This window comes from Anoplophora glabripennis, unplaced genomic scaffold, assembly GCF_000390285.2.
Source record: "Anoplophora glabripennis isolate ALB-LARVAE unplaced genomic scaffold, Agla_2.0 scaffold280, whole genome shotgun sequence".
NCBI lineage: Eukaryota > Metazoa > Arthropoda > Insecta > Coleoptera > Cerambycidae > Anoplophora > Anoplophora glabripennis.
This window is the reverse complement of record NW_019416356.1, coordinates 486559-514211: the sequence shown is the minus strand read 5'-3', so window position 1 is coordinate 514211 and position 27653 is coordinate 486559. Positions and strand designations below refer to the sequence as shown.

The 27653-nt window shown below is 35.6% G+C and overlaps 1 protein-coding gene across 3 annotated transcripts in view; it reads right to left on the bottom strand.

Annotated features, from left to right (window-relative positions):
• LOC108910698 (titin) overlaps positions 1-27653 on the bottom strand; it is a 77378-nt gene that overhangs the window by 34672 nt on the left and 15053 nt on the right. For all 3 annotated transcript variants that reach the window (XM_018715398.1, XM_018715396.1, XM_018715397.1), the window contains exons 2-9: positions 21126-21204; positions 20801-21062; positions 12712-20744; positions 11847-12654; positions 9785-9996; positions 9530-9638; positions 6675-6791; positions 6227-6531 (exon numbers count right to left, since the gene is read on the bottom strand). In XM_018715398.1, the coding sequence (XP_018570914.1) occupies positions 6227-6531; positions 6675-6791; positions 9530-9638; positions 9785-9996; positions 11847-12654; positions 12712-20744; positions 20801-21062; positions 21126-21188 (9909 nt within the window). In that variant the 5' untranslated portion in view covers positions 21189-21204. The remainder of the gene's footprint in view (positions 1-6226; positions 6532-6674; positions 6792-9529; positions 9639-9784; positions 9997-11846; positions 12655-12711; positions 20745-20800; positions 21063-21125; positions 21205-27653) is intronic.

The following is a 27653-nucleotide window of genomic DNA, read 5'->3' as shown; positions in this document are numbered from 1 at the left end:
AACGGACTGTGTCATCATATAAAAGACAGTTTGTAGATATATGTTTCCTATTCAAATTTACCATTAATTAATTTTTTATAAACATTTTTATACAAAAAAACGCTTTTTTTTTAGTTGGCTTATAAAACCTAAACTAACGAAGCAATCTGAATGCTATACAGAGACAGTTTGTAGAGGATCGAAATACGAATAAAACGAGAGGTCGATCGATCCACTCGGATAATTAGAAACAAAGAAAACCCGGAAAAATCGGAAAATTTAGCGTTTTTTTTCTTAAATTCATTACTTCGCCATTTTTTAAGTTATTGTAGAACTGACACCGTGCACAAAAGTAGTGAATTATATGTACTTTAAGTATGCACAGAGCAGACGCTGTCGGACCAATTAGTTTTGGCATAATTGCAATTTGAATTTGTTGGTGCACTATTTTGCAACATTTCTGGATGCGTTGAAGGTGGTCTAATTTTAGTTTTTCAGTCTGATTTTAAAAGTAGAAGTATAATACTTCAAAACGTAAATTCTAATTTTCCGATAAAGTGATGCGAAATAAGTGAAAAATTCGTCCAAACATGCTCAAAAACGGTCGAGCGCAAACGTTTGATGTCAAAATTTCACGTAAATGTAAAAAATGCAGGATTAAAACAAGGAATGTCCACAGGATTCACATCATTGTGGTTATGAAATCGCTAAAGTACTTCATTTAATGATTTCTCCGAGAAAAAAAAATGTTTTTCAAATTTGAAAACGGCATTTTGAAGGGTGAGAGTTCTACTTTTAGATGACATGACTCGTTTTCAGAAAATAATTTTTTTCGCGATGTAATATAAGGTTAAATATAGCAAAAAACCGCGTTTTTCGCACTTTTAGGTTAGGATATCTCGGAAGCGTGACGTGATCGAGAAATTGTGAGGTATAATTCGGATTCTATGCAAAAAATTACTTCGGAAATGACCCTCAGCTGTTCTAGAATAAAACCTTGCAAAACTGTGATTATTTAACAGTTTACTAGTTTTTATTTTGGTTAATTATTTATTACTAGCTTTTTACTAGATACTGCTGGTGTAATTCGATGCTACTTGGGGCTTTGTCTTTTGATTTAGTTACGAATAATAGCGTACTTTCTATAAACTTACATTGGCCTTAAAAGTACCAAGAACCTTTTTCCATTTTTGCGAGAGATTTTTTAATTTTGACGTCGCTATAATCAATCTTTATTAATAGACGAATTTCTCCTCCACCACATTATAATGTCCCGATTTAACCCGGTCTATTTTGGGCAGAGCCCGTCTATCTATACGCCGTAGTAAACTGTTGAGATGAAGCTTATCCGCGCTGCTAACAAAAATCAAGGAAATATCGCCTATTGCTAATAAACTTAGAAACGACGCAAATCCAATTCGAGATTCAATCACACAAACCGAAATGCGCAAATATAAATAAATAAATCCAGCGACCGTCACGACCTGCAAACAAAAGAAAAGAGCAAGATGCCAAGATGCGTTTTATACAAATAAATATTTTGAAACAATGAAACGGTAAACCAGCTGCTAGAAAACTGTAACAATAATTTTCTGTAGGTGCATTAAAAAAGATTATTTCTGGTTTAGAAAATTCAAAAAGAAACGTCTGTTAAATTGGACAACGGTATTGGATTTTGGTTCTAAAAAATATATTTATCTGTAGCCACCGGAATCGTGAATGAACTACACTATATTTTATTTTCTTGGCAGATTCGTAAAATTTTTTTTCATTGTCTCAAGTTTCTCAACCCGCGTAATTTTAAGTTTCCTATTTTTGATAGACTGCAGTGCAAAACAGAAATAAACGTCAGGTGGAAAATTTCCAAGACAATTCGACTCTCAAAAACGTCGCTCGTCACTTCGTTGCAATTTTTTTATAGTCCAACGTATAACTTGTGGTTAAGTAATTGGAAAGGATTGGACAAAAGCTATTTATTTTTTCGGAACTTCGAACTATTCGCTTTTAAAAATAAACCGGGACAAGCTTATTGTTTGAAAAAAGGGTGAGTACGTAAAATGAAATATGTGTGAATAAAATGTGTCGTAAATTTTATATCGGTTTAAATATAAATTTATTTCAAATGACACAAGGGTTTTTTATTAAACATAAACAGTAGTTTATTATTTATATTTTGACAATTTGTGATTTTTGCCAAGAGTTGCAAGCTTTGTTTCCATATATGGGACATTGACCTTACCAAAAAATTGTAAGTAACTAAAAGTATTTGTTTAGCGCGCCTCAGATATACGAAATTCAAAATATATTTCAGTTATTGCGCCAAAACGGCAAAAATGGTATACATAACTAATTTCGATTTGTTTTAATGAAATCTTTTGGAATTATTTCAAAATTTATTCTAACCAGCACAGTATTAAAGAATAATTGTTAAACATACTTAAGCATTATAAATTATACTTTGCCTTTTATGGTATGGTCGACATATAAATCGAAAGTCGAAATAAGAACGACTCTACGGAAATAGAAATTATTCTGGTTGATTTCTGCATCCAAAAACAATTTCAGCAGTTCAAAAATCAAGCAGGCATTTTCCTTTTTTGGAGATTTCGCAACGCAGCTATTTTTATCGGAAAGGTTCGTATACATACATAGCGGAAAGACAGCCTCTTACCTCGACAGAAATTTAAGGGTAGTAATCCAAAATGGGGTGTCCCACCGGGCGGCAGAGTGTTAGAAATTGGTGTTCACTTCACAGAATTATAAGGAACACAGCCACCGTCGCGGCGCGGATGCCTCGCAGCGTCTCCGTTGACGTCACCACGTCCAAAATTAGTGGAGTTTATTAGTCGGTGGAGTGGCAACCTTGCGTGGTTCGACGGGATTTCGGTCGAGGGAGAGGACGACGGACCGTCGATTTTCGAAAAAACGAGGGAGTTCGCCTTATACGGGATTGCGGACGTCACGGAATTTTCCATAAAAAAAAAGCAATCGCGCGGTTCAGATTTGGGGCCGCTCGACTTCGCCGTCTTCATAGAAGACGTTTTTTGAGATTTCAAACTATTATACCACTTTCAATGGAAAGCGGCAGGTGGAGGGGGTGAAAAGTTACGAAAAAACAAATCTTTTACCTTAAACAAAATTATTAACATTAACAGTTTACAGAAAAGTATACATCGTATTTTTTAAACTTTTCGCGTTATGTATTATGTTATCAAAATATGCTTATTATGCGATATTTGAACGAAATTTGAAATGTTAATACATACAGTATGGCACAGAGTTAAAGAAGCACCTATCTACAATTTTTTTGGGATAATGAATTTTTAATTATTTTTAACTCTTGATATATTTTTTTGGAACAAGGGTTTATTTCATCATTTTGAAAATTAAAAAACAAATAAAATGTTGACTAATGTGTTTTTCTTAAATGTGCAGTTCCGAATGAAGCACTAATTTTTAATTTTAATGGTTTGAACTAATTATAATTAGAATAACAAAAGAAAACATACAAATAATGATATAAACAATACATACACTAAAATTTAGTCATAAAATTTGATTCTTTAATTTCGAGTTATAATTTATAATTTCCAGTTACCTACTGACACTGCTGCTATATGTATAATACAAATGTTTTCCATAGTAAACTGATTAAATTTGAATAATAACAGGCTATGAATTACCAACCGAATCGTCGTAGTTTGTTCAACAGGTACATCTAGAAGACCATTATAATAAATATAAAAATAAACTTTCCAAGTGTTTTGCTTCCCAAAGCCGTAGATATTACATCACAAGGAGAATAGTATTTTTTTAAATGTGTACCTACCCATATAGACCAGGCGGGATCTGTTTTGGTGTAGATGTTTTATATAGGATCGCTAATTTTTACTTCAATGGCTCCAAAATGATATAACAAAACATAATTACACTATGCGCGCGCTTCAAAACGTGTGCTAAACTTATTATTAAAGAAAAAGTGAAAAAATTGGAAAAAATTCCATTTTTTTCTTTTTTTTTTTCAACACAGTTCAAAAACTATTCATTTTAGAGAAAAATTGAAAAGGAAAAAGAAATTCGTAATTAAATTTTACACATGATATATCTATTTTCAAATAAAAAAATACAACATAATTATTGCAAATATAGCAAAAACAAAAAAAAAGTGAAAAAAATTACAATATTTTTGCGATTTTTTTAAAAGTACTTACATATATTACAGGTTCCTACCTGAGATCCTTCTTCATACTTGGCCAAAAAAATATTTTTGATATGATAAAACATCACACCAATTTTCGCTAAAATCGGTCGGATAGTTTTCGAGTAATAATTTTGCAATTCAGATTTTTGAAAAAAAAAGAAATTTTTGCAAATTTAACTGAGCCTAAAATAAAGACTTCTAGATATTTGAAAATTTTATCACATAAAACAGGGCATTCAAATTTAAAAATACGTCCAAAAAAATTTGAAATTCGTTAATTAGGAGAGCCGTGGTAATTGTTTAAAGATATGCGTAATGTTTCGCTTATAAACAAATAGAATAACTTTATAAATTCATTATAATTATTTTTTTTTAATTATGCTTTTAAAGTACTCAGAAAGACGCTGTACAAGATCAAAAATCGATCTAGTAAAATGTTGGGAAATTCTTCATGGCAATGTGCACTACGGGGTGGCCTATTATTTGGCGCATGTGACGTCACTACTAAAAAAGTCTATTATTTTTATAATTGTTAGGATTCGATATTTAAAATTAGTGTAGACTTGAAAACCAGTACTAAGGTATTTGAGAAAAATAACGAATCTTAAGCCTCAAAGGTCACACTAGTGCGAATTCGCACCACCGCTTTTTTTTACCAGCTGGTATTTCTCAGGAAGCAGCTGCTGAGCCGTACCACAGTTGGCTCCAGTCTATTATTGTCGGACAAACTAGAGTCTGAAAAGTCCGATCGGTGCGAATTCGCACTAGTGTGACTTTAGTGTAGGTAAAAGTGTGGCTGAATTTATATCATATAATCTAGAAATAAATTGAATTGAAATGCAAATTTCCGATTTTTTTCACCTCATTTATTGTTAATAATAATTTTTCAAATATTTTTTTTCATTAATAGGTTAATGTGTAATTACACATGTGTTTGTCAATAATTATTGATAATATTGTTTAAATTAATATTTTTATACAAAAGAGTGCAAAATAAACATCAATTTACAGAATAGAAACAAAAAATCATAACTTAAAAAAATTCATATACCGATTTCAGATACCGGAAAAAATCTATATTATTTTATCAATATGGGGTATTTCTTTCTTAAAAATATAGACTGATTCAAAATAATTTTCTACTTATTTTCTAACCATTATTTATAAAAAAAATACGAATTTAAAGTCATTTTTCGAAATTTTGTTTCTTTCAGTCATATTTTTTATTAACAAATTCATTTTTTTTCAAAACTAATTACATCATTCGATTTCTCGGAAAATTTTACCCCAGTTTTGATATAAAAACGTTATTTTCGTTAACAAATAAAGAAGACATAAAGGTTCAAAGTTGGGAAAATCCCAATTCGCACTAGTGTGACCTTTAAGGTGGCTCACCCCAAGTATGACCTTTGAGGGTTAAGAACTGGACGGAGACTATTTTACACATCACGACCTATCATCATGTATTAATATAATAATGTAGAAGTATATATTATAAACATCTGTCGCTTTGATTTTGTGTCTATTTTTATGTTGAAACTTTTGTTTTCCTGTGAATTACATTACATTTAACAAATTGTATATTGGGATGTGTTTTATTAAATTCATTATTACGCTTGGTCACAGATACTTTTATATTTTAACCCCACTTAGAGAAATTAAACACATTATTTATTTTTTATGCCATGATCATTTGTTGTGTTATACAAATATGGTGTTCCTATTACAAAAAGTCTACTATTTTTAGTCGTTTTCAAAAAAATTAAGTCGGATTTACATACGTACATTTTTTATATTATAATTTAACAATTCCAAGAAAACAATTTTCATAACACTTGAAAGACATAACATAGAATAGTTAAAATAGTGCCAAAGATGGTTAAACACGTTGATTTGATTTTAAACATAAATAGTGGCATTGTTTTTTTCCATTTTGGGGTACCTCACGGAACTAACTTTGGACTTCTTGAATTGTATACATTTATAATCGATGTTGACTAAACATTTTCCTGTGCATTATTTACATGCTTAATATCGAGCACTCACCGTCACTGTTGTCGTAATCTTCGTCGACCTCCTAACTGTGCTAGTCGGAGAAACGGAGGTCGTCTTCGAGGAGGTCCTGGACTCCATTCCAGAAAGGATGACTTGAGAGCCGATGAACTTGTTAAGCAATCCCCTTGCTTCGATATCCTCTTCCGTGTCGCCTTCCTGGTAATCCTCGGTCTTCATCCTGCTGATCACGTCCTTGACTCCGGACACCCTGTTCTTATTGGTCAGGAAAGTGTCGCCACCTACCGTCCTGGTGGTAGACGTTCTGACAGTTACTGTGCTGTCGCATTCGCGATTTGCTGCAAACGAAAGGACTCTTATGCCTTCATCCTGCTCTCTTAGCAAATGTTGCTATTTTACTAAATGTTACTGCTCAAAATTTTTATTAAGTTTTTTATACTCTAACATTTTTTATTTTTTTGTAAAAGTGAATATGTTTTACCAGGTGATGTCTCTCTGCTTTCGTCAGTGCCACTGCCAGAGTCCTTGAAGCTGGAAGTACGCAAAATCAAGCCTGCCTTGGGATAGGTTGTTTGCCTTTCACTCTTCAAGGTCTCCACTATAAAAAATATATTAAAAAATCATATAATATACAGGGTGTCCCCACGGTGACGAGACATTACACATATTTCAGCGACTACTTCGATTTTAATGTTGCAAATTTGGCTTATTCGAGTATTATTTATTGTTAAAGGATGGAAAACGTTAACATTTATTCAAATGCTGACATTCTAACAAAAGTGCAATAATATAGAGGGTGTTCCATTTAAAATAACGAAGATAACTTCCGGCATAACCGGAAGCGTTATGTGGACGCCATTATTTTAATTGAGCATTTAATTTAATTGGGCATGCCCGAAAACAATATTGTCCAAATTTTCAAAATTAAAATCGAAGTAGTCTGAAATATGTCTAATGTCTCGTCACCGTGGAATACCCTGTATATAATATAAATAGTTAGAAGGCCGCTTAAATTTAGGAATGAAGGCATAAGATGGCGACAGTCCCATAAAATCCCTGTCACCGTTGTTCATAGTATAACTAAAAGTGACAAAGATCTAAGAAAAGATGTAACTACATTTTATATTACAAGTTTAAGTTGTAATATAACTATTTTTATACTTTGATAATTGTAAATCGGGAATAATAAATAAACCACTTTCCAGATTTACAATCCTTTTATCTACTCGTAAATAACGCAAACCCACATAATTTTAAACCAGACAGCGAATTTTACTTTTCCGAGATTTTTGACGGGCTCATCCCGAATTCGAATTCATAATTGCTCCATCAGTTTCGCAATATCCTAACCTAAAAGTACGAAAAACATGGTTTTATGCTATGTTGGAGGTTATGATACATCACGAAGTAAATTTTCCAAAAAAACTCGTTTTAGCGTTTCAATGTTATACCTTTCGTCTTCAAAATCCATTTTGCATCGTTCGAATTCTTGTTCCTGCTCTAAGAAATCGTCTGCTCAAATTGTAATACGTATGGCGGGTGGAAAAAATAAATGCCATTCTGACTTCAATTTTGATATAAGCGATTCCGAAAGTCTGAACGACAGTGAGAATTTTGGGTATTTGTAATTTGATTCTTCTCTTTTTTTGAGTCTTCACCTGATGCTACTCAATTTTCGGATATCGAGAAGAACGCCCAACTAAAAAAATTCAGTAAACTGTTTCTGGGAGAGAAAGATATTCGAACATTTCAAAATAGGTTTACAAGAAGAAGAAAAGTAGTACTTCTAGATGCCATAGTGTGCCACAGTGTGTCGTAACCTCAAATATAGCGGAGAACCGTGTTTTTCGCATTTATAGGTTAGCTCCTTCTCATACCCAATGTGATGGAGCAATTCTTGGTTGGATTTGGATCAAACGCGTCGAAAACATTCGCGAAAGTATAATCTGGTTTTTGGTTTAGAAGGTCAGAAACATTTTGTTGGCCTGTGTAATTAAATGTAACAGCGACAACTGCATTGAACTTTTGCTTGAAATATAAAAGCCAAACTCTGCTAAGCTAACCTTGGTTTTTCATCAATTTTTTATCCGATTGTTTATTACATGTAAATACGAAAAGTTTCAAACCAAGCCACCGTAATGTAATTCATATAAAATAAAAACAATTACTTTTTTTGGAGTGGGTTAATTTTTCGTTGATATAAACCCCATAAAATACGCCTTTTGCTGTTAGATAATAGGTAATTCATATTTCAAAGTTTCCGCATTTAAGAAATAGTTCTCGACCCAGCCGCTTGGAGCATATGTTTAGTTGTTGACATTGAGATTCTAGTCTATAGTATTCTGTTATCTGCGGCACGAATACATCTATTATCGCCACTGTATTTATACAGGGTGTTAAGAAGTTTGACTGCCTTAAGATAGACGATAGAATACATTAAAATAAACAAAAAATCCTTATGTATAAAAGTTCTATTAATTAAGGAATATTTAACTAACTACGTGCCTAGAATACCATAAAATATAATGTTTATCACTTTTTAACTTCTATATGCTTAATTCTAAAAAGTAATTAGCGTTGTAATAAGTTTAAAATTCGATAAAATTCATATCGAGCAATGTGACAACGGCGCGGCGGTTTATTAACATGAGGTACTAAGGTGTCCAGGAACTACCAATACGCAATTCAGTTGGTATCTGGATTCGACCGTGTCGGAGTGATTTTTGCGTACCACTATTTCCTTTTCTTGAGGTGTTTTCCAGCGAGTGCGCGAAAACTGGATTCGAATTTTGCTTTTTGGTAAGTACCTAATTTATTTTTAATACGTATGATTATTTGCACGACGTAAATCTTTAGGTACTTTAATCACATATTTTTCAAATAGGTAATTTGATTAAAAAGTTAAGTTCCTGTTTTAAGAGATTCATAATTACTAAAATGCGAGCCAAAATTTAAGCACAACACTATCTTCGCACTACAAAATCGATACATTTTATTTTATTTATTTAAAAACTGGAAAACAATTAATTGTCTTGAAGTTTACTAAATATTTAACAATAATAGTTGTTTACATTTTTTCCGTAGGACAAGTGTGCCGCGTGTACACGTGGTGTGAATCAGCAGATTAAGCGCTGTTGTCACGTTGTGATGAAACTCTCCAATATTAATACTCGCTGTATTTTGAAATCCTTTAAGCTTACGGCCCTGTAATATGCAACGGTCATTCATGCTGAAGTAATAGCAGTCAAGCTTCTTACACCTTGTATACTCACTGTAGGCTTTTATAGGAGATTCGCCATCTAGCAATTTAAAACCTAAGTTTGTTTTAACACTTACCCGCATTTTCGATAAACTTCTGAGATAGGGCCTTGACAGAATTTTTACGCGCCACTTTTGTAGTTTTCGTGGTTGTGGTTGTGGTTGTGTCGTCTGTGCCGGTAATTTCCTAAAATATGGAATAAAAAAACAACATTTAATGATCGCTTGAATGATACACGCCACTGGAATCTATTTACAATATTCATGAATAGCGTTTTGCGTCTCTAGTAACTTGAGAGATCTTTTAACCGTCTATTTATATCTTTAACTTGCCTTTTTCTTGTTAGTAAGGGTTCGCAGAGACGGCGTGTCTTTGTACCCGAATTTCTGCGTCGTCGTTACGCTGGTTACTCCTTTGTTATCGACAGTGTCATCGTCGGTGCCTAGATCTCGAGGGTCGGTCGAATATTTCGTCACGCTCACTTGTCCAACCGGTTCGCCACCATTCTTCGAGTAGTATTCGCTGGTTATCACCGTTCCTTGAACTACAACAAAAAAAAAAGTATTTTCATTACACCTCTCTGAAAACGCCATGTTTCCATGGCCGTTTAGAAGAGGAAGAGGAAGTTTTTCATCTGCTATGCTCAGAGAAACTTTTCCCGTGCGCTAACTTTAAACGTCTTGGTAACAATTAATTAATTAAACAAATTAATTAATTATTTCCCACGCTTTATTGTATTCTGCATCGTTAAATTACTTCATTCCAGTCTAAATATTTTAAGAAAATTTTAAAATATCTAGTTATTAGTTTTTACGTTTTAGGTTGCCTTAATATTTGGTGTTGCCGGTGCACGTCGCCGTGATGAACTGTACCAATTAAGTTTGAATGACAGCTCCTCTCACGAAAATTCGACACGCGCGCACGGGAAAAGCCTATAGTACAGTCATTGAAGCTTTTCACCTCCAAATTCTTTGAAACTGAACCGTTTGACTTGAAATTTGGCAGATAGTTAGAGAAATGGTCAATGAACATTAGAGACATAGCGCCGATTGACGCTTCCACCCTATTGGGGGTTGACACCATTTTTTTAATAATGTACGGTAAAAGTTGAAAACGTATTTTTCATTATTAAAAAAAAATTGCCTTATTCATATAATAACTCTGAAACTATGAAAGAGACGTAAAAAATGATAGACAACAAAAATGTAGCTTTTTTTCAACAAATAATTTGTTTTTTTTTATTCCTATAGCATAAAAAATAAAGGAGATGTCGCCGCTTGAAATATTCATTTTAGTGAAAAAACGACCTGTCTCGAGCTCTTTGATCCTTTCCCTTTAAAAACGAAGGACTTATATGCAAACGATCTTACGGCTCTTGAAATTATCTTTAAAATGCTTTTTTGTAGGATACTATAGCTTCAAAATTAACCGAGTTATGGTAAAAAAAAACAATGACATTTTTTCGGAGCAAAATAGGCTTTCTCATTTTTATATATTATATAATACCTATATTATACAGATAAAATAAGTAAAACAATTTAGTGTGATTATTTATATGCAGCGTAATTTTTTTATGATTGATTATATTTAAAAATCGATTATAATAAAAATATTTTACATTAATATTGGTAAAAGGGTAGTTTATAAGAGTTGAAAATGGCAAAAGTAAAGTATATTCTTTCATAAACAATATAAGGGAATTTTTATTTTAAATTATTGCACAATTATAGCATTTAAAACGTAATTTTTTATAATTTTTTTAGTACAGGGGTGTTTTATAAGGGTTGAAAAGTGTTATGAGATACAAATTCTTTCATAAGCAATAAGAGAATTTTTATTTTAAATAATTGCACCGTTGAAGCATTCCAAGCTTTTAAAAAGTAATTTTTTATCATTTTTGTCCATATAGGGGTGGTTTTTAGGGGTTGAAAGGAAAAAATTCTTTTATTAGCTATAAGGTAACTTTTATTTTAAATAATTGCACGATTTAATCATTCCAAATCTTTAAAAAGTAATTTTTTATCATTATTTTTTGCATAGGGGTAGTTTTTGAGGGTTAAATAAAGGATCGAAAAGATCAAATATATCATAATACATGTTCGGGAACATGGAACATTATTTAATCTTTGTGCTTGAACAAGATTTTTATCAATAAAATGCTTAAAACTTAATTTTTTCAATTTTTTTCACTTAGGGGTAGTTTTTACCCCTAAAAAACAAAAAGCGTCAATCGGGCTTATGTCACTTTTGTACTTGAGCCTAAGATGAGCCTTATTTTAAATTTTCATGCAAATCCATGCAGTTTCAAAGTATTCGTAGGTTACAGCTCATTTTCAGCTTCAACGACTGTACTACTAGCTTCTAACCTTGTAACGAAATATACTATTTCCTCACCTTTTGTTGTGCTAGTTTTGTTTTGCGCCCTCAGCGCCTTCAGTCCGAACAGTGGCGTGCCGTTCTCGTCGGTTGGACCGACGCCATAGCTGGATGTTATCAAATCGGTCGGCTTTCGTTCTTTAGGAGGACTAGATCTGGTGGTTTCTTTCCTAGTTGTGGTCGTAGTGCTTGTAACTTTCTTGGTTGTAGGCACGGATGTTTCGGAAGTCTTCCTCAGGTTTCTTTGCCTCACCCACTCGGGTTTGTCGTCGTCGACGGGTTTTGAAACTGGGGCGGTCTTCTTCAGCTGTGTAAAAGTTTTCTTGGTATCTGTTTTCGTCGTAGTTTTTCTATCGGGGCTAGTTCTTGTCGGTTTGGAGGCTTTGTCTGGACTTCTTTCGCGCTGCGGCTTAGTGTCAGGGCTTTGGCTTCTTCTGGTGACTTTGCTTGCATATTCTGAGGAGGTACGTCTTTCACTGTATGCATAAGAGCTTTGGTACTCCGTGGAACTTCTTGTTTCTTCTTGTCTGTTGGTGATGTCAGTATGTTGGTAGAGTTTGTTGTCGACAACTTTTCGTTCCGGGCTTGTTTTCTTGGTGAATTTGGACTGATACTCTGTGACTCTTTTTGTGTCACTTTTTGGAGTACCGTCGTAGGGAGATTGGGGTTTTACCTTAGTTGGACTGCTCTCCCTGCTTATATCGCGAACGGTACTGATTCTCTTCCCCACGTAAGTTGATAGCTTATTTTCAGAGATGAGTTTTTTAACTAAACGGATTTGCGCTCTGATCTTCCTTCGCAGGTCATATCCCACAACTTTTTCCAACTGAAACCAAAACCAAAACAGTGAATAAAATTATTATTGTAAAATGAAAATACTCACCAGTTCTTCCAGAATCTCTAAATCAAATATTTCTTCTACCTCTTCTTCGGTGATACGTTTTTCCAAAGTAATAGCGCTCCTTCTGCGTTCAGTGGACGTAGTGGTGGTTGTGCTTGTTGTAGTGAGAGCTCTACCAGAGTCGGTTCTCTTCAAGGTAACTCCAAATTTACTAGTCTTCAGATCATCACTATCGTGTGGTTGGACTGGATGACTGGTAGGTGTAATGGGCCTCGTAAGGTTTTCTCTATGGGGACTATTAGGTCTCAAACTTCTGTCTAGAGGCAACATATAGTGAGGAACGTCACTGTAATCAGGCGTCGATTCACGTTCTCTAGGTCTGTAAGTGATACTTTCAGGGGATTTTGATCTGGAACGGTCTTTTTCAGGAGACGTACGTATTTTTTCTAGGACCAGCTTTGTAGACTTCAAATCATCACTTCTAGAGGTTGTGTAGATTTTATGAGAGGTCGTAGTGGTTTTTTCTTCTTCTTCTTCATCTGAGTAGCTCAGTCGCTTACGCGGTGCAGTATCTCTAGTAGGAGACCTAGTGTCTTTATCATCAGGTTTTTGCGGTTTCCTTCCTTCGAAGACTGAAGGTCTGCTGAGGATATCGCGTTGCTTGGTGGTTGTTTCCTTCTCTTTACTTATATTTTCAAACAGCGCTTTGGCCTTTCTGATAGTTTCTGTGCTCCTCAGTCTGCCAGTAGGACTGAGAACAGGTTTTGGTTCTTCCTGTGAGGGTCTTCTTCCAGATTTTGGCGTTGTGTCTGTATATTTGGGCGAACTATCTCTTCTTGAATACTTTGAGTCTATTGTTTCACTTTTATTAATGCTACTATACTGATTCGAAGGTCTTCTTGGAGGAGTTTTATCTTCCTGTCGTGGAGATTGACTCCTTCTTGTAGGAGAATATCTTTCTGGCGAATAAGATGGCTTACGTGTGTACGTTGTTTCCTGCCTATCTATTTGAACAAACTCTGAAGGCACGAATCTAGTGGGTGATTTCCTTTCAGGGGATTTCCTTTCGGGAGACTTTCTTTCGGGGGACATCCTTTCAGGTGACTTTCTAGAGGGTTCCTCTTTTGGTTTTAAATCGATTTTGGACAAACTGACAGGTTTCTTTAATTCAGTATTAGTTAATCTATCAGCAGTTGATATGAACTTGGAAACTTTTTCAGAAACGCTTAATAAGCAATCATCTTCTTTTATGTTCTCGTCTACGTCGGGTCTGGGCACTTGAGTAGGCCTTTTTGGCTGACTTATTTCTTTTGCTGAGTTCATATACTGCGAAACCTTCTCGGAAACTTTTCGAGTATGCTCGGAGTCAGTGGCGTCCTCGAAGTAGTACTGACACTTTGGACTTTTAGGTCTATCTGGCAACTGTTGAGGGGTGATCAACTTTTCGGCCGTCGTTATGAATTTGCTAACCTTATCCGATACACTTAGGAGGCATTCGTCTTCTTCCAAGTCCTCTGTTACCTCTAAACTAGGGCGAGTGATTTTTGGCGCTGGTCCAGTCGATTTCAAAGGTTCCTTGGTCAGCTTGCCGGCAGTGTCTAAGAATTTGCTTATCTTTTTGTTAACGCTTAGTAGGCTTTCGTCTGTTTCTTCTACTTTGTCGACTTCCGTTATCTTCTTGGTATCCTTGACTTCAGTGATTCTTGTGAACTCTGTAGTGTCTTCGCTCTCCATTATAGGTATGTCTGATAATTTTTTAGGCTTTCTTCGTAAGCTTCCATCCTCTGGTTCAACAACTTCATCAGGATATCTGGGGATTCCACAATCTTCATCAGAAGATAAAGGTACGGGACAAAGTCTGTCAGGGGTCGGTTCTCTTGACGATTTAGATCTTTGCAGGTCAACTATGAATTCCCGGTCTTCTGTGCCTTTATTGTTAATAATAACAGTTTTAGTTGTAATGCATTTCTCCGATCTTTTGCCAGGTTTCCCATCTGTAGGAACTTTTTCTGGAGAATACTCTCTCACGGGTGTTTTACGTGTTGTTTTGTCAGTGACGGTTCTTGTGACTTTCGTGTCTATTTTCTCTGTTGTTTTGTCTCTTCTTCGCTTAATGGTTAAGTCTTCCAAACTATCTACAACAGATTCTTCCTCCGTTTCCGAAGAAATGTCACCATTCTGAAGAGTGTCGGCCTTAGGAGTCTTTGATTTAGGTTGAGACACTTCACTAGTACGGGTGGTGGTAGTTTTTGTCGTTACAGTTCTCGTGGTGGGTTTTGAAGTCACAGGTTTTGCTTTTGGTGTCACCGTGATCGTAGTTGTGACAATATGTTTTTTTGGTGTTACTTCTTCTGGTTTTGTTGATTTTGGTTTGGGTGAAGGACTCGCAACGTTTATAGTTCTCCTGATGGTTGTTGTACTAGTTGTTACTGTAGGTCTAGTTGTTCTGACTCTACTAGTTTGATCAGTAACGTTAATGTCTTTCTTAGCAGTAGTAATATACCGGGATGTAGTCGTTGTAGTCTTGGGTTTTTGATCATCAGGTTTAGTCGATGTTGGTCTTCTAGATGGAGACATGTAACTGGGTACTGTTGATTTTGGACCGGTTGGTGCTCGAGAACCGATGGAAGGATATTTAGGAGAATCTTTTGGTTTCACTTTTCTGGTTATATCTCCATTTACAGTTATGTTTGCAACTACAGTTTTTTTGTTGATGGTGTCATCAATTCTATGAGTTCTGATGTGTACCTTTGAGTCTTCAATTTGATCGTACATTCTTTCAATGTCTTGTAGAGTAATTCTTTCTGAAGGCCTTTGTGGCTTTCTTGTGGGACTTGCTTTTGGTTTGGGTCTGGAATATTCATCTGTATACTCAGTTTGACCTATAAATTTAGTCTTTTCCACTCTGTGTATCTCTTGTTTTTTAGTAGGAGTTTTCGGTGTTTCCTTTTTGACAGTTTTTGTAATAGTAGTAGTAAATTTACTTGGCTTCTTTTCAAGTGGAGTTTCAGATACTGGTTTCTTTAATGGAGATTTTTCACGGGGCATATCTTTTTTGGTTGTTGTTGTAACTGTCGTATGAGTACGTTCGGTGCTAATAAAGTCTGTGGTTCCAGGCTTCTTAGGTGTGTCCTTTTTAGGCTGAGTTCTAGGCTGATCTTTCTTAACGGTTTTGCTTCTGGTAACCTCGTTTTCTAATATTTCTTGTTCGATCAACTCTTTAGTGCTCTTCTTGGTTATGTCAGTCCTCTCCACCTCATCCTCACGGCATAACGGTGATATAAACTTTTTTATAACAAGAGGCTCTTCAACTGGTATTGTATTTTCCAAATATGTTACATTCGTCTCTGTAACAGTTTCTTCGATTTCGTCTTCCTCCGTGGAACTATCTGAAGATGCGGTACTGTGATCTCTAGGTTTCTTTGGTTTTAGTTTTTTGCCGGGATATTGCGGTTGTAGTTTTTCTGGTGATTTATTTCTTATAATTGAGACTCTATCCGGGTATGTGTCAGCAGGTTCCTTTTTGGTTGGCTTCATTTCTGAGACAAGTTCTTTTCCTTTAGGTTTTTGAGAAGTAAATTCAGACACTATTGGTTTTTCTTTCTCTGGCGATTTCCTTTCTGGGTATGGGACTTTTGTCACCTTCTGGGGTGACTTTTTAGTCTGTGAAGGGAACTCTTCAACCGATGGTTTAGATTTCTGAGGCGCTACCTTGTCCGGATAGGCCTCCAATGGTTCCTTTTGTGGAGATTTTCTAACTTGTGACGGTAATTTATCAATTGGTTGGGTTTCGAATGGTTCTCCTTTTCCAGGTCTTGTTCTTTCTGGATAAGGCTCTAAAGGTTCTTTTTCTGGAGATTTTCTGATATGAGATGGGAATTCTGATATATTCGGACCTTCCTTTGTAGGGCGTTTTCTATCTGGGTATGGTTCTAATAAATCTTTCTTTGGCGATTCTCTTATCTGTGAAGGAAATTCACATATTCCAGGGCCCTCTTTAATAGGCTTTTGTTTTTCAAGATAAGGCTCCAAAGGTTGATTTTCTGGAGATTTGCTAATTTGAGAAGGAAATTCTGATACTTTTGGACCTTCCTTTACAGGGCTCTTTCTCTCTGGATATGGTTCCAGAGGTTCCTTCTCTGGGGATTTTCTAATCTGTGATGGAAATTCTGAGACATTGGGCCCTTCCTTCGTAGGACTTACTTTTTCTGGATATGGCTCTAAAAGTTCTTTTTCTGGAGATCTTCTTACTTGGGAGGGGAATTCGCAAACTATTGGGCCTTCTTTGGTTGGCTTAACTTTTTCATGATAAGGTTCCATAGGCTCTTTTTCTGGAGATTTTCTAATCTGTGATGGGAATTCTGAGACTTTGGGACTATCTTTTGTAGGACTTACTTTTTCTGGATATGATTCCAAATGCCCCCTTACTGGCGAACTTCTTATCTGAGAAGGAAATTCGCAAATTGTTGGACCTTCTTTATTGGGTATAATTTTTTCTGGATAAGGCTCCAAAGGTTCTCTTTCTGGACTTTTTCTAATTTGGGATGGAAATTCTGATGTTTTTGGACCTTCTTTTGTACGGATGTTTCTTTCTGGATACGGTTCTAATGGTTCTCTTTCAGGAGACTTCTTAATTTGTGAGGGAAATTCTGATACTTTAGAAGCATCTTTAGTTGGGCTCCTTCTTTCTGGATAAGGCTCCAAAGGTTCTTTTTGCGGAGACTTACGAGTTTGAGATGGAAACTCTGATACCTTAGGAGCATCTTTAGTTGGGCTCCTTCTTTCTGGATAAGGCTCTAAAGGTTCTTTTTGCGGAGACTTACGAGTTTGAGATGGAAACTCTGATACCTTAGGAGCATCTTTAGTTGGGCTCCTTCTTTCTGAATAAGGCTCTAAAAGTTCTTTTTGCGGAGACTTACGAGTTTGGGATGGAAACTCTGATACCTTAGGAGCATCTTTAGTAGGGCTTTTTCTTTCTGGATAAGGCTCTAAAGGTTCTTTTTGAGGGGATTTACGCACTTGTGACGGAAATTCAGGCACAGTAGGTGCTGACTTAGTTGGCGATGTTTTTTCAGGATATTTTTCCAATGGTTCTCTCTGAGGAGATTTCCTGACTTGTGATGGGAACTCTGGAACACTTGGAGCAGTTTTAGTAGGGCTTTTCTTCTCGGGGTACTTCTCTAAAGGTTCCTTAACAGGTGACTTCCTAGTCTGCGAGGGAAATTCTTGTACATTTGGTTTGTCTTTCGTAGGACTTTTCTTTTCTGGAGTCGCTTTTGTGGATGGTTTTTCTGGAGACTGAATGGTTCTCTTGGGTGTATCAGTGACAGGTGATCCAACACTATCTTTAGTAAATGGTCTTTTTATAGACGGTTTCTCCAAGCTCCCTCTTCTCTTTTCGTTTGTTTCAGTTATACCAAGAATTTGTCGGCACCTTTCTTCGTAGGTATCGGTCCTTTTCAAAGGTCTCTCATCGGGCGAGAAGTAGCGCGGTTGTTTTTCCGAAGGTTCTTTAGTTGGTGATTTTAAACTGCTCCTTCTTGGTGTTTCTTTTGTTGGTGACTTGGTAAAAGGTGATGTGGGCGATCTATCAGTAACTTTCTTTGTTTTCTTAGTTGTTATTTCTAGACTGGTTGGTCTAGTGTCTTTTTCTGTGATATCCTGTTGATTTATAAAGTTTTTGGTGGTTACAGTTGTGTCGTCTAGATCTGTGACCATATCGTGTACATTTCTGATAAATTCTATGTCGCTTGCTACAGTCGACGTAGGAGAAGGAGACCTTGACCTCGGTTTGACTTTACGTCGAGTGATGGTACTGGTATCTATATCATCAGTTGTTGTAGATCCGTTAGTGACAACTTTTTGTTTGCGTGTGATTGTGTCTGTATTATGAGTGTCTGTTTTAGTTTTCCTTGTAACAGTAACATTATCATCATTTGTTTTTTTCGCGGTAATTGTCGATTTGACCAAGCGTTCAGGCGATGGTATTTTTTTAACGGGAGTTTTTTCTGGGCTAGTTCTATTAGACTTGTAAGTAATGGTTTCAGAGCTAGAAAATCTGTCTGTTGACTTTCTTGGGCTGGTGCTTCTGTCTCGAGGTTGACGGTCGGGAGATGACCTTGTGGGATACCTATTTTTCTCAGGGCTGGTACTGCCTCTTAACGAATTAGTGCTTGTTCTGAGACTTCTAGTACCATCTCTAGTAGGTGTCGAACATTTGCTTGGGGTTCTTTCTGGGGTAACAGCTCTCAGAGAACGCGCGAAAGCATCATGAGTGGGACTCACCTCCACGCTAATCTTTTTGTTTGTAAAGTCTGTTCTGTATGTGGTTTCATACTGTCCATCAGTTGGTTTCCTTGGCTGATCTATTTCCGATTTGCCTGGTTTGATAGGCTGACGTCGCTCAGGTTGCTCATAACTTTGAGGTTGCTCTTTTGGTTTTGAAGGAGATTGTTCGTAAGGCTGGGGTTGTTCACTTTGAGGTCTAACAGGACTGGGCTCAGTTGGTCTTATAGCTTTCTTTCCCGGACTTGGCTCACGTGGCTTACTTTCCACAGTTTTCCTGGTGTCTATTTCGTGTTGACGTTCGGTGCTTATAAACTGGTCATCAATCTTCTTGTTGTGGTCTCTGGTGTCGTGTACTTCCTTGCGTACAGTAGTTGTGGTTGTAGTGTGTGTAACATTTTCAACTGGTTCTTGTTTTATTATTGTTGTCCTCGTGATGGTTTTTGTGTCCTTATTATCTATGGGCACTACAAGAGGTTCTTGTTTTACAGTAGTAGTAGTTCTGGTGATAGTTCTGGTACTGCCTTTGTCGTCTATAGGTACCACGTCCACTATCACCCGTTCATTGCGGATGTCTTTATTCTGGACATCTACGTCATCAGAAATATGTTTCGTCACGTGAATATTAACATTCCTTTCAACTTGTTGATTTACAATCTTTTGGTTTCTTATATCTTGATCGTTTACGTCCCTTACCACGTTTATTCTTCTTTCGATTTGTTCATTAACAAAACTTTGGCTTACGTTGTCTTTGTTATTGTAATTTTCTGTCACCAACTGCACCTTTCTGTCGACAAAATCGTCGTTTCTGTTTTGATTCCTCACCACTTTATTATCAAAATGTTGCTGCACATCGATATTTCTATGTTCGTCAACAAAATTTTGCTGTTTGATATCTACATTATCGCGATGTTCTCTGACTACATTTACTTTTCTTTCGCTATGAACCTTTTGACTGGTATTTGTGTGATGTGACTGGTCTCTCACTATATTGACTCTAGTATCAACGAATTCATCAGTAAACTTCTGATTTCTATTTGTAGATGCAATATCATCGTTTTGACCTTTTATTACTTGAACCGTGTACTCTGGGATGGGCCTAGAATCTGTGATGTATTCCATAGCTTTGGAATTATCTCTAATTTGTCTCTGATCACTTGTCTTCGAACTTTGAACTTGAGACGTTTTCGACGAAGAAGTTTGCTGATTAGAACTACTAACAGTAGATTCAAATTTGTTTGTGGTCGAAGACTGAGAAGTGTTTCCTCCTCTGGTTTCGTATCTCGTTGTGGTAACAGTTGTGCCATCTGGCAAAGTCTTCGTTTCACGCGTGACCTTAGTCTTTCCTTCTACATAACCTGGATGGTTCTTCAGTTCGCTCGGTATGTTGTCAGTATAAACCTTCGTGGTAACAGTTTTTGCTGTTTGCTCAACGTTTGAAGGTAAGGGTTGGTAAGTATCACCACTGGTAGACCTTTGTTCAGTGACGACTCTAGAAGAAGATGAAGTTTTCGAGGAAGTGGATCTGAAATTGCTGTTATCATCACCACCAACAGCTTCTTGTTTGATAACTGTGTTCGACTGAGCGCCGACTGATTTGATGAAGTTTTTATCGTCGCCATCCTGGTAAACGCTGGCTAATTGTTCGTTTTTAGCCGCGTAGTCTACTTTGCCGCCTTCTATTTTGTCACTACCTGAGGTAGTGGCCAATCTTTTCGTCACGTGTGATTTTCCGTCAGCGCTTCTTTCGTTGGAGGTAACGACTTGCCATCCTTGGTCATTATGCTTGTCTAGAGGATAAGGAGTGTTGTTGAATCATATAAATTTGACATGGAACATTATTTACCTGTGATTTTATAGCTTACGTCTCTGGTGGGTGATTCGGAGTCCCTGATCTCCTTGCTTTTCAAGCTGAGGAAGCTGTGGTCTGCCAAAGAATCTGCATGGGTGGGTTTGTTGCACGGTTTGCCTTCAGAGGTCGTGGAGCTGGTGTGTATTTCTGTGCTGACTTCGCCGTTATTGTAAAATTCTCGTAAACGTTGTTCCCTTAGTTTGTACATGTGCGAACGTATCTCTTTCTTCTTTCCGAAATCTTCTGTCTCTTGCCACTGAAATTGAGAAGTCGTTGGAATCAAGTCATTGGAGTTAAATATTTGAACATATATCCTTACCATTTTACGTAAAACATCTTCGTCTTGGATCGAAGACACGTCTCTAGTTGTTTCGGCCGACATGGCCCTTTATTTTTATCTAGAAATGATAAAACAATGTATTAGTAATTATTGAATATTTGACAACTTAATATGATCGTTGTGTTCGTATTAAGATTTTAATTTTACGCCTATCTCTTGAATTGTTATACGGAAATAAATATGCGGCGTGGTTAAGACCATGTCAAATAAAAGTATGTGTATTGCATTGCTATTTGTATAAGTTAACTCATCGACTGTTGACTCATTGTATCGAAGGTGGTTTTTTAATATCTTGAACTTATGGATAATGCCTACATACTGTGGGCTATTATATAATTCTTTGCATATTGTTCCACTTGTTTATTTTGTTAAAAAAAATTCATACGTGGGAATATAGTAGTAGGCAGTGGCGGCGCGTGAACATTGATTGAATGTGTTCTGCTTAGGGTTGTTACATTTGTTGAATCGAATTGCGGGATATTAAGTGCCCGGAGTCTCTAAATGGCGCCGCAGGCGAAAAATTTTAAAATTTTCAAGGTCACGCATTTTCCTGGCACTTCTGAATTTCAAGGAACAATGAATTTATAAAAAAAATACAGATTTTCACAAGAATGATTTTTGAAATTGATACCTTTTTGAAATATCCATTTACGAATTACCTACTGATGGTATAATAAATTGGAATAAACTAAATATATTTTATTAAATTATTGAATATTGTTTATAAAAAAAAATCGTTTGTGAAATTTACCAACGATTCAACGAATTTTAATTTTCCTCGGCGTGTTATGATTTTTTCTTTATCTTTTTTATATATATGTACATTATATTATATTCCGGGAGTTATACGTGCAAATCCGAAATCCGGGACCATACAGCTAATTCCCGGTACAATCACAGAAAATCCCGGTCATACCAATGTGGCTAGATGTTCTTTTAAAATGTCGTCAAGATCTACACTAAAATTTATGAGTCCACGAAACACATCAGGGTTGTCCGAATTTTCTGTCTCGTCGTGTCCGAGAAGTGCTAATTCGAAAGCTCCGCAAAATTTTATGCAATCTATGATTTTAAATAATACATGACGATTTTTCATTACCTGTTCATTGTGTTTCCGTATATTATCCCAATATGCAGAATCTAACTGACTTCTTGTGTTTATTTTACCTAAAGACTTAATGACTTAAATCTTTCACATTGTATATTGTCCATGCTTTATCCCCACCGAAAAGTAAGCACGGAAAACAAAACAGTGAATATTTTAAATCACACCCGCACACCCACTCTGCTTTTGTGTATACATTATTGTTTTTTTATAACTTTTACTTCTTTTATTTTTAGTTTATCCTCATAAGGCAGAGAACCAAATAAAGTTTTTTTTAAACGAAACGCTATTTATTTTAATAACTATAATATCCGTAGACGCCTAAACGAAAATATTCACACGTGCCGCTCGCAGAATTAAACCACCACATACCACGTACGAAATATTACTGCCTTTCCTGCAGACTGCAGCGCAGTGGCTGTCACTATTGCAGCCGCAAAAGCCCCTATCTCCGTGTACTGGGTCACGTGCCTGATCAGCCAATAAAAACAAAGGACGCATATAATTGTTCGCTGTCCACACATTGTGTATATGAGGTTGCATATATTAAGGAGCGTAGCTCGCGTCGCCGTCGTAATAAATAATATAAGCTCCTAGATTTATTTTAGCGCGAGTACATTTGGATTCTTTAAATATTTTGTTGATATTTAATATGATTAAATACATAAAATTTTATGTGTTCTGCAGCTCCGCAGCTCTTATGGTAAAACCGCCACTGGTAGTAGGCCACTTGACGAAAAATATGCGTCGATAAACAAAAGAATTTAATTACACTTATATGTTTACCGTGCTTTATAGTTTTACTTGACAATGTCTAAAAAATCATTTATTTAAATTACCCGCAATTAGATATTATAACAATTAGGTATTAACTGATTTTTTTTTGAAAAAATCAATACGTCTTTTGCTGTTTCTGTACTTAATGGTTCTTAATAGCCTATCGATTAATAATATTTCGCCCCCTCCGCCACACGTCTTTGACTTCTAGGCTAATCGTTGAGTAGTAGATATTATACAGGGTGTTTTCTAATAATACGGCACACATTAAAGGGGTGATTTGAGTTATTTTAAGAATATTTTGTTGATATTGGGAAAGTCGTTTTGTTTAAAGAGCGATAAAAGCTTTTAGACAATAACAGTATGTTCAAAATATTACATATAAAGCTCTATAACAACTGTTGAAAATGACTACCACCAGCAGAATTCAATTTTTGCCTCACTAACTACCAAACTCTTTCAATATCACCAGGGTTGTTTCTTATTAAATTACACCATGAAATCCCCTTTATTTTTCACTGGAGTAGTGCAAAGTGATGACTTCAAATGGCACCATAGGAAAAAATCCATGGGACATAAGTCCGTGATTTGAGCAGGCCATAAATGAGGTCCACCTCGACCAATCCAGCGATCTTGATATGTTGCCGTTAAAAACTCACGAACAACTAAAATGCCATGTTGTATCATCTATAAAATTAAACCTTCTACATTATAGTCAGTACACATGTAAAAATATGTACACTGAAGTTCAAAAAAAATATATCAGAAAATTTCCAAAACTAATACCATGCTTGAAAAGTAGTTGGATACCGTCCGAAAAAGTCCAGAATTCTAACGAAAAAAGAAACTGAGAGATTTTTACAAGAAGCACCTGATAATAGATTTCTGCTAGAAAAGGTAATTCAAATTAATATAATTCGATCGATTTAACTAATTTTGGACAACTTTTCAGGTCATTTTAATAATTGGTATTTCTGGAGCCTTGAGAAGAGATGAGCTGCTAAAGATGACGATCGATGATATACACCGTGTCCACATAGTGCGCGTAAGTCCAATATCTAGGTTAATACAAAATATAACTTAATTTTTCTTTCTACGGAGTTGCCTACTTTCCCGAGCTGCACAAAATGAAAATATATTTACATATACAGGGTATGTTTCGTCACTTCTAGTAGTCGACATAATTATGATTGTAGGACAGCTAGAAATTATTTTTTTTCCGGAACTGTAGAGTGAAGATGGCTCTTTTAAAAAAACGTATCAAAAGTTGACCTGCGATAAACCTGATAATTTAAAATTTGAAAAATCTCGACTTTTTCAAATAGAACACCCTGTATTTTGTGATCTCATTACATGCCTTTCTGTAGACCCTACAATTTTTTAATAGCTTTCTCTATACCTAAGTTGCGTAGTTTTTGCAAAAAAAAAAAACATTTTTATGTAAATTACCGGATTTGCGCCCGTACCTTTGTAGGGAAAAATATTGTAAGGGTATTTGTTTTAAGTTAGCTCGCGACTATGAGTATTCCTTTTCAAAATTCTATTCATCCAAATTTTTTAATCTCCAATTTCACTAATAACTTTCCTAACTACGGTAACAGTGGTTAATTTTCAATATGATACGGATGAAACTTCTTCTTCAACATTTTATTTGTCAAGCTTTTGAAAACTCCAAGTTTACTACTAATTTCCTGGCACTAATATTTGGATTTTCAACAGCAGACGCCACAACTTTAAACTAAATATTATCGTTGTTACTTTCATGTATCCTGGTAGTTTTCTCATAATTCACATTTGCTGTTCATTCAAACCTTTCCTTCACATTTTCAAAACAGTGGGAATCTCTGTAAATTTGGATTATTTGCTTTGTAAATACGTGCTGCTGGCAAACATTTCCCATATTTTGCTAATTCTCTTAATTACTTGTAGCGATTTTATGGTTTTTTGATTTTATTTACAAATAAATGGTAACTTTCCATAAAGACTTATTTATTAAACTCAAATATCTAAATTTTTCAGCTACTAATTTTTATTTTAAATAGCGTAGCTAAACAACAAATAAATTCAATAAGAATAAATACCCTTACAATATTTTTCCCGACAAAGGAACGGGCGCAAATCCGGTATTTTACATAAAAATGTTTTTTTTTGCAAAAACTACGCAACTTAGGTATAGGGAAAGCTATAGAGTCGAGATTTTTCAAATTTTAAATTATCAGGTGTGGCATGATTTTTTTTGCCCCCTGTATATCGCAGGGCAACTTTTGATCCGTTTTTTGAAAGAGCCATCTTCACTCTACAGTTCCTGAAAAAAAATAATTTCTATCTGTCATACAATCATAATTATGTCAACTACTAGAAGTGACGAAACATAAGAAAAAAAAATGAAAAGTCGATCTCGAAAACTATCCTTATTTTAATAGGGATCATAACACAAAGCCCCGTTAATTTCTAACGTAGAATTCGATAATGCCATAAAAAATATAGGTTTTCATTAAAAAAAATTAAGTTGGTACCTGCCCAAGAAAAACTGAACACCCTGTATATGCAAATATATTTTAATTTTGTGCAGCTCGGGAAAGTTGGCAACTCTGTAGAAAAAAAAATTAAGATATCTTTTGTTAACCTAGATATTGGTTTTACGCGCACTAGGTGGACACCATATACTTATTATCTATATACTGGTAGCCGGCTATAGGCCCCCGTGTACGAAATTGTCCGGAGAGAAGGAGATACTTTTCTGTCTCTCCCGAGGAATTAGAATCCAATGCGCATGCCCTGTACACAAAATCATGAACGAGTGGAGAGAGCAAGACGGCTGTGGTCCTTACTACGGATTGTCCACTGCTTAGATTGTGACATTTTTACTTATTGTATCTAGCGAAATTGTCACATTCTCGCATCGGCATCTGCTTCTAACGCATGCGCACCATTCCCTGTTTACTTGGCAAGGACAGAGCGATGTGGCTTTCCTTCCGGTCAAGATCCAAACAAAACTCATAGTATATAGATAGTATGTATATGGTGGACACGGTGTAGAAGACACAGATTCAGTTATTATTATAAGAATTTCCGATTCCAAAACTCATACTCGAAGATGTTTTATGATTTTAAGTCCACACCAGATGAAGATATACCGCAAACACTGTGCTTTTGTCCGGTAGTTACTACACGTCGAAGATTTTTTGTGAAGTATGTCAGGGAAAAATGTGTTAACCACGTGGTTGGCGTCAACAAAATAAGGAATGTGTCAAAAGAAATAGCAGCTTAACTCAACTTGCCTCATCCAGAAACTTACACAAGGCACTGCTTTAGACGTTCTTCACCACTCTGTTAGCCGATGCAGGGGCCGTTATTACCACCATTAATCGACATGGGGGGGTTTTAGTACGGTAACGGAGACATATATAGAAGATTCTATACAAAATAAAATTTCAATCGCAAAAAAATTGTTACCATCTTCAGCAAAGCCTATGGGAACTTGCCAATAATACAACGTGCGCAGTAAACTTAAACAACTAAAGCAGTAGCCTCATTGAATACCCAGAACTAAAAGCTACGATAACTGACAGCACTGGATCTGGCATAAATTTAACTCACTGCAATATCGGCAGTTTCAATTTATATGTAGTGCAAAGTAAATTGTAATCGTCCTGTTTATAATAGTTACTTTTTTTTTCTTGAAATATATTACTTAAAATGTATAATGTTTAATTAATAAAATCATAAATAAGTTTCGAAAAAATGACAAATTATTTTGACATTTGTATTATGGTCTAGAACGATAAAAGTATTTTGCAGCTGGGTGACAAAAGAGACTTACTTTGGCAACTGAAAATTTAACGAAAATGTCGACTTTAGGTGACAGTTTTCGAAAAATATTTTTATTTGGCTACATTATTAATTTTTAAAATATCCTTATCGTTTATGTCTAAAAACTTGTATCGTCTTGTATTTTCGTTTTCCGAATATCACCAAAGGACAAAATATTCTAAAAATAACCCAATGAATAACCCCTTGAATTTTTGCCTTAGCAAACACCCTGCATATTATTATTTATTGTTTGTTTATTTATTAACGCGAGCAAAGCCCTTTGATCTTTCCGCTGCGATTCGAATTTATACCTATTATTAACTATATCACGGGCTAATTTCATCGATGATGTCACGCGCATAGCGTGTAGGTGCACTCTCAGCAGTAATAGAGAGATTTATGGCGAAGGTGACAAGCCGAGCCGCCGTTTTCAATCAAAATAATCAAATAAACCATCTCAAGGTTCTCCGTTATTGGCTTAAATCGCTTAAATTGTTACTGGCGCTGTTTGGATTTGTTCGACACCACTCTGGTATTTTTAGGACAACTATTACGGATCGAAGGTGGAAAATTAATATCCAGTCCCTGAGAACTGAAATTGTGTGTCTATTAGAGCGGTATTTTCCATGCAACACGTGTATAGCTGCATTTTATTACGTGGGTAGTTGAGAAAAACCAATAAAATTGTAGAATGTTGCACTGATAGCATGTAATCTGCGAAATAAACTAGTGGAAAAAATTAAGGGATCAAAAAAAAAATCTAAATTTTCGGAGATTTTTCAAATGCCTGTATCTTTGATAAAAATGGTCGT